The 8,350-nt window shown below is 36.3% G+C and overlaps 1 protein-coding gene across 5 annotated transcripts in view; it reads right to left on the bottom strand.

The window, feature by feature from the left end:
• Positions 1-707: 707 nt before the first annotated feature.
• The window catches only part of LOC149774403 (thiamine transporter 2-like), a 31,737-nt gene continuing 24,094 nt past the window's right edge, over positions 708-8,350 (bottom strand). For 4 of the 5 annotated variants that reach the window (XM_089945323.1, XM_089945325.1, XM_089945324.1 and 1 more), the window contains 4 exons: positions 5,593-6,672; positions 4,818-5,016; positions 3,209-3,350; positions 708-1,746 (listed from right to left, as the gene is read on the bottom strand). In XM_089945323.1, the coding sequence (XP_089801449.1) occupies positions 1,645-1,746; positions 3,209-3,350; positions 4,818-5,016; positions 5,593-6,661 (1,512 nt within the window). In that variant the 5' untranslated portion in view covers positions 6,662-6,672 and the 3' untranslated portion in view covers positions 708-1,644. The remainder of the gene's footprint in view (positions 1,747-3,208; positions 3,351-4,817; positions 5,017-5,592; positions 6,673-8,350) is intronic. The other variant, XM_089945327.1, reaches the window with a different exon arrangement.

Raw genomic sequence — 8,350 nt, 5'->3', positions numbered from 1 at the left:
AAAATAATGCCTTGATGTCATTCACTCAAGGAGATATAACTGATATTCTCAAAAATGTTCATTTGATGTCAGTCACTCGATGAGGTATAACTTGATATTCTCAAAATAATGCCTTGATGTCATTCACTCAAGGAGGTATAACTGATATTCTCAAAATAATGCCTTGATGTCAGTCACTCAATGAGGTGTAACTGATATTCTAAAAAATGTTCATTTGATGTCATTTACTCAAGGAAGTATAACTAATATTCTCAAAATAATGCCTTGATGTCAGTCACTCAAGGAGGTATAACTGATATTTTCAAAATGCCCTGATGTCAGTCACTCGAGGAGGCATAATTAATATTCTCACAATTTTCACTTCATGTCAGTCATTCAAGGAGGCATATCTAGTATTCTCAAAATTTTCTTTTGATGTCAGTCACTCAAGGAGGTATAACTGATATTCTCAGAAATGTTCATTTGATGTCAGTCACTCAAGGAGGTATAACTGATATTCTCAGAAATGTTCATTTGATGTCAGTCACTCAAGGAAGTATAACTGATCTACTCAAGTCTTCCCTTGATGTAAGAGGAGCCAAAGAGCAAATGTTAGCGTATGAACAATGAGGATAGTGTTTACCCCCCCCCACAACAAATCTATTATAATGTAGTTTTTTATCTTTCTGAGGAAGAAGATGAAACGAAAGGAATAAATTATACATATTTTATTGCATTTGGCTATCTGCAAATAAAGCTTTATATAATGTACAAAACATTTGGTGAAACTGTAATGTTGTTTGCGTCAGATGAATGTATATGCATACAATACAATGTACGGATATTCAATACAAAATTATATATGATAGTCAGAAACATCCAATAATGATTCAGATGAAAGCAATATGTGGTATTGTTTTCCAATAGAAAGAAAGATGAAATAAAAAGCAATGAATCATGGCTCAAATACATACATACACACATTCAATTCCTCCGCGAGTTTTGTAAAGAACAAACTCAGCTATTCGACATCATATTGAGGTCGAAATTACATGCCTTTACATTCGTGTTTTGATATAAAAACTATTTTTCTGATTTTTAAAATTTTATTTTGACATAGAACAGTAAATAAATTTTAAAAGACACTGTCTCTAATTTTTGAAAAATACAGCTTCTTGTTAGTAGTAGTCATAATAGTGGTAGAATAAAAACATGTAGATGTATTATAAACAGAGGCACCCGATAGCTAGCTAGACAAATAAACAGATTTATAGATTGTAATGACGCAACTAAGAATGGTTAAAATTTGATACATTTGCAATAGAGTTATACGAGGATCTACAGTAGCCTGAGAAAAAAAAAGTGGGGAAGAAGAGGACAGAAGAAAAAGAGGGCAAGATAACTGAAATCTCCATATATTCATGGTTTTGATGCGTAGATATCTAGATTTTTTCCATGATGTCACTGTGAAGTATATTCCTCATTTTCGACTACATCTAATTGAAAAGTTAAGACAGTCTTTTGTACATGGCAGCCAATGTTCAATTCTTAGTTATCGGTTGAGACAATATTACCGTCGAAAAACATTTGCAGCTGAAATTTTAGCCACCGAGTCCTAAGGTCCTGGTCTTCTAGTTCTGGTCCTGAAATTTTAGCCACCGAGTCCTAAGGTCCTGGTCTTCTAGTTCTGGTCCTGAAGCAATAGACTATGGCTGCCGCAAGAAAAATTAAGGAAATCACAACAAAATATCCACCATATATGTTGAACTGAAAGTATAAAGGTAGTTTATGTTCTTTCAGAAACGTAATAACTGTTTACACAGCTTTGTACTACAGATCGTGTAGACGTGTACTTTCAGCAATAAAATGTCTTTGGAAGAAAATTATAACATGATAATATGTAGAGCGACTTCGTGTGGAAATGATATGCACTTGATCAATGTCTTCATTAAAATGTGGATGTCATAACCGGACAAGATGCGAATAACTTATAGCATGTATTTTGGGATGCTAGAAATTTAAATTACATTCATCATCTGCTATAATCTGTTCCGTCATAGTAATATATAGTGATCAAGCACTTTTTGATCAGTTGTTGTAGATTCAGTGCAAGAAAATATGTTTAATTTTCTTCTGTGAGTGCAAGATAATTGACATTCATTGGTCTTGTCTTTACACTATATTTGCATAACATATCATAAAATACCCGAACGCAATCCGTAACTCTGTACACTCTTGGTACGAATATGCAGATCAGTGACCTAATATAGATACAAAACAAGAATATCCGGGTTTTCATTGATCAGCATAAGCTAAGCCATGGATGTTATGCTTTTAGAGAAGATGATGTGTTTGTTTTCTTTCTTGTTTCATTCAATAACACGACTGTAACGTTTAATATGTGGTAAAATGATATGTTCAAAATTGGTACTGGTAGTTGAATGTTAAAATGAGCGAAATGTGTTAACCTGTAAGGTTGCTAATCTTGGAAAATATATTTATTCAATGTCAACGTGACAATCAATGACATACCGAACCGTAATTAATTTGTCAGCACCTCTCTGTCTTTCTGTCTGTATGTCTGTTCCTGTTTATGTCTCTCTGTTTCTCTCTCTCCGATTGAAGTAGTTCTCCCAGTGTTCTCGTTCACAGATCCGCTGTCTTACTCAACTAATACTCCATGTACATTTACATCTACATCAAATTCATTGTCATTTTGTATCATTTATATTTTTACCTGATGTTGTTCAAACCAATGATTGTATCTATCCAGATTATATTGTGAGGGTCTTTGATGATATTTTGTGCAGTACGTAACACTGAATTTACTGTATCAAATGAAAATGTACTATCCGCATCATTTTGCGTTAAAACACTTTTTTGTACTTATTCCATGCAAATCAATTTATGTATGAGTATCCACAGGGCGGTTGATACCTATAAATGGACAATAGTAAATATTCAAACCTGGTAAACTACTGGTTTGTTTATTTACTTATTTTCTGTCCAAACTTGGAATAAAAAACGTACAATAATTTTTCAGTGACCTTATCCACTCTGCTAATATGCAATATATTTTTAGGCTTTGTCCTCCGGTAAATAATTTCATTACCGACTTGTTCTTCCACTTAAATGGGTTGTTTAATGAGTGTGATCGCATTTAAAGACCCACTAATGATATTGTTTGAAATAGGGTTATATACATATAAAAGAATCTACAAGCAGCTACCTGTGTTCTGATGTCTACTCCAAGCCCCGCCTCATCTACCACTACGGCCGTTAGAATGGTTTCCAGAAGAAGTGCCAAAAACATGTTACAGCCAAACACAAGCCCATAGCGTTGCTTCGACAGGCCCTCTGCAATCTGAGCCCTTTAGCAAGGAAAAAGGTTTCTTTGTATTATATGGTCGTACATTTCTAAACCTGCACTTGGCAACTCATTTTAAATTATTTGGGTGATGAGTACAGATCGAATGTATTTGTCCTCTTGAAAACATCACTGTTTAAATGCATTTGCCTGTACGCGAGTGTGTTTGTGTGTTGCAAGGTGTGAGTGATACATGAGTGTGTTTGTGTGTTGCAAGGTGTGAGTGATACATGAGTGTGTTTGTGTGTTGCAAGGTGTGAGTGATACGTGAGTGTATTTGTGTGTTGCAAGGTGTGAGTTATACGTGAGTGTGTTTGTGTGTTGCAAGGTGTGAGTGATACATGAGTGTGTTTGTGTGTTGCAAGGTGTGAGTGATACATGAGTGTGTTAGTCTGTTGCAAGGTGTGAGTGATACATGAGTGTGTTTGTGTGTTGCAAGGTGAGTGATACGTGAGTGTGTTTGTATGTTGCAAGGTGTGAGTGATACATGAGAGTGTTTGTCTGTTGCAAGGTGTGAGTGATACGTGAGTGTGTTTGTGTGTTGCAAGGTGTGAGTGATACGTGAGTGTGTTTGTATGTTGCAAGGTGTGAGTGATACGTGAGTGTGTTTGTATGTTGCAAGGTGTGAGTGATACATGAGTGTGTTTGTCTGTTGCAAGGTGTGAGTGATATGTGAGTGTGTTTGTGTGTTGCAAGGTGTGAGTGATACGTGAGTGTGTTTGTATGCTGCAAGGTGTGAATGGCACATTATGTCCATGATGATCACGGTCTTTTAAGCTATATGTCAGATAGCTAAACGTAGAGAAAAAGTAAACGTATGATCCGGTTTTTATTTTAGCTGTGACCTCTATTAAGGCTAAAATGATTCAGCCTAAACACGAACTGCCGTTTAATAATTATTTCAAATTATAATGAAGGCTTTAATAAGCCCCAAAAAGTAATTTAGAGGTAATTACTTTCTGGAGAATGTAAGCAGGAAGTACAAAATAAACTGAAACATAGAATTCTGTCATACTGCACACTGCCACTGCATCACCAATGTTCTGGGTCGCCAGAAGTGGACTGCAAAATGCAGCATGCAGCTAGAATTCCTAAAACACTACAACAAGTGGAGTACAGAATATGTATGTCAGATAAAGTGATAACACTGTTAAAACATTAAAAACGTTAAACTAAACACTAATCAATACTGATTCTAGGTTTCCAGTTCTGAACATTTTTTTCATAATGTGAGATTCAGTTCCTTAACTGAATCATCGTACTGCCAATACCGGAAGATTTTTGGGTCCAAAACTAACTTTTATTCTTTACTTTGATTTACTGAGAATATCAGTTCATTGTGTGAAGATAGGCACCGATTTAAATGTCCGCGTTATGTTACGTTCCTCTGTGGCATGCCGATCAGCTGAATATTCCACATCACCCCTTTACATTTTCAGGAATGTAAGCAAATAATATCTCTACGACTTACGTTGCTATGGTGATGACGGTCTGGTAGGAAACCCGAAATATGACGTAGAACACGTAAGCTATCCAGATTTTCGTTGTGTTGCCCATGACTATTAATAAAGCCGCATTACCACCACACACAACAGCCATCAAGACTTCTGCACGACCCCTAACTGACCAATTTATGGGAAGAAAACCAACCAAGAATACAAGCATTGATCCTGCAAATATATGTCACAGAAAGAAGGAATATAGTTTTAATCTTAATCCCAAAATGAATGCTCAGGCAAGCAATATAAATTAGTTTTAGGGCGATAAAACATCTAGATTGAGTTTGAGATTAGTTTGCATTAGCTATTATCCAGTTATAGGTATTTTTTTTAAAAAAATGACCTTCTTTCTATCCTCGGACGATTATATAATTGTGTGCGTGTCAAATCAAGTTACAATGACTTTTATATTTTGATCTGGTATCAGACATTAAAATATAATCATAATATTTTTAAAGCTCCTTAAAGAAGCCTTGTTATAACTGCAATTAATCTGCATGAAGATTCTCAAGTTTTATGAATTACTCACCACTTTCCTATCATGAAAAATTCTCACATATGAAATTTAAAAACATTGCGTGTATTTTCATTCTTTTCTTACCTCATCTACCTTTGATAAAGAGCCTACAATTCTTAGAGTTATCAAAAGCATGATCATGAGATATCTGCCGATAAAGTTTGCATAGGCGCAGAAACAAACCGTTGTGCATAAAAACGGAATGGTTGGCACTAGAATATTTAGGTTACCGAGTAACGTTGCAGCAGCATCCACGGCTCCATTGTATATTTTCCTGCTCGTCTGCTGTGGTGAGATGACCTTCCACAAATTCTGAATGTAGTTGCCGACTTGAAAGTTTCCACAGGACGCCAAAGCCCACCATACCGACCAGATTATTACCACTTTTGAGGAATAAATTTCTCTTATTTCTGTCCACATGAATCTTAATCCAGACAAATACCACTGTTTCCAACCAGTTACATTTTCGACATCTGTAAAACCAACTGTCTGAAGTTTCTCTTCATTAGCCCCAATCTGGATATTTCTTGGTTGATCTTGCTCTGTGGCCGTGTTTATAACAACACTTTGCTCTACATGCAAATGAAGATGCACTTCATTAGTAACATGGAAAACATTTCCTATTCCTCTTTGTGAATCGTGGTTATCTTTGTTGTCGTGTTTGGTGCTGCTATGCGAATCAAGGTCTTCCACTGTTCTGGGTATATCGGAATCATTCGAAAATCGATGGAAAATGTTTGAATGTGATGGTCTGGGAATAATTAGAGTTATTACAAAGGCGATACAGACACTGACGAAAGAAAACATATTTAGATCAAAATAGTCCATTACACCAAACGAAATCACTAACTGTCCGATAAGATAGGCGACGAATCTTGCAAAAAGACTGATTCCTCTAGTTAGGCTTGCAATTTTCTGATAATAATTATGGGAAAGGATGCAGAAAAGATACGAGTAGTAGGCAACTTCTCCGGCTGTTGCAAGCCCGTACACGACTTGCATTAGTTTCATGGACGGAACTCCTTGAGCCCAAAGAAGAAGTGACCATGTCGTAATGTAAGCCAATCCGTCTACTATTATTATAGGCTTGTAACGAAAGTAGTCAGTCAGTAAGAAGACTGGAATGAGCCATAGTAAGAAAGAATACGTCCACCAGGGATAGATTTCATTGTCCACTTGCTCCACAGTTAGATTTTTCAAGGGGCCCGTCAGATAAGGAGTCAAATAGGCTTCTGAGGGTCGTAAGTCCTTGAAGAAGCCGAATGAGCACGTTATGATTGTCACGAGAATCCAATTCATTGTGCTGCTTTCTGCAATAAGAAATATAGTACATTGCACAGAAGCCTACTGAATTTGATAAACGTTAAATTATACTCGCACAGAACACTTGAAAGCTACATTTTTTTTATCCAACTTCATATTTGATCATGCTTCGTAGGAATGAGGTATTATGAAAGTAGAAATGACCAATATTATTGATGGTACATGAGCCATAAAGGAATTAATATATAGTCCATAATTTTCTGGACAGTATTCCATCAAATGATCACAGTCACCGTGATCTTAAAATTTGCAAAACGTCACATATTCCTGTAAGCATATGTTATAACCTTGGAAATTCGCCCGCAGCCTTGGCTTTAAGAAAGTTAACAAGAAGGCAAGGACTTGCAAGCAAAGCCCACGACGAAATCATTGCAGTAAAACCTATGACCATGACCACGAATTTGGATGGTTGAGAGAAAGAGTATGTCACGGAATCAGTTTTCTTAGTTCGATAATAATGCTTCAAAAGTAAGAAAAATATCCATCGAGGGGTTTATGAGATATAAATAAAATAAAGTTACAGACAAAACCATCACATATTTTTATAACCGTACATTTGACCCTAAGATAAAGCGATGATTACGAATATCGTATAATGAACTGTCTTAGTCATACAACGCTAGTAGTTAAGTGGGCCACTTTACCGTCAATGGGAATTAGCATTACAAGACCCCTTGGGCAACTCTAGCGTCAATGGAAATTTAACATGGAGAAAAATCGTGGGCAACTCTAGGGACAATGGGAATTTAACATAGAGTTTGGGCTTGTCTAGGGACAAGGGAAATTGAACATGGGGGGGAATAGAGTTTGGGCTTGTCTAGGGACAAGGGGAATTTAACATGGGAACAAATCGTGGGACTGTCTAGCGTCAAGGGGAATTGAATATGGAGAAAAATCGTGGGACTGTCTAGCGTCAAGGGAAATTGAACATGGTGGGATTGTCTAGGGACAATGATGGTAGAGGGTCAAACACAACAGAGACAGAGACATACATACACTAGTACAAGCGTGAGATTTATATATAAAGCATTACCAAGACCTGAAATCTTGCTGGGGTGTTCAAAAATTTGCATAGTTGTAATGATGCTATAAATAGCTATAATCAAGGAAATGCTCAACGACAAAATGGATGTGACTAAAAGTAACGCTAAAATGACGAAATTGTCCCAGAATTTAAAGGAAAATAAACATATCCCCGAAAATTAAGTTACAATGGTTTAGACTAAAATGGATAAATTTAGTAACTACTTACAATATCAACTTCTGTGACGATCGTGAATAAATACCTATGTATCTATAATCAGCTGAAATTCCTATGAAATCCCACTATCTATTTATAGCTCCAACTTGTGGGTTTTTCCTTTGGAAAATCCCACTATCTTTTTATAGCCTCAGCTTGAGTGACGTTCCTGTTTATGAATTCTAGTATATATGTATAGCTACAAAATGTGGAAATCCCCAAGTCGATATTTATAGTCTCAAAATTTCCAGCGTCAGTGACGTCACTGTACTGAACACTAGGGGATAAAAGTCAACAGTGTTGCAAGTGGCTGACCTGAATACACGCTACTGCAGGTAGGTAGGTAGAGTGTATCTGATAGGGATAAAGTGAGTTTTTATAGGCACAAACAGAGACCAATACACACACACACACACACACACAAC

This window comes from Sinohyriopsis cumingii, unplaced genomic scaffold (assembly GCF_028554795.1).
Source record: "Sinohyriopsis cumingii isolate HCF-2022 unplaced genomic scaffold, ASM2855479v2 utg000233l, whole genome shotgun sequence".
Taxonomy (NCBI): domain Eukaryota; kingdom Metazoa; phylum Mollusca; class Bivalvia; order Unionida; family Unionidae; genus Sinohyriopsis; species Sinohyriopsis cumingii.
Note: the sequence above shows the minus strand (reverse complement) of the source record. Positions and strands in the feature narration are given on the sequence as shown.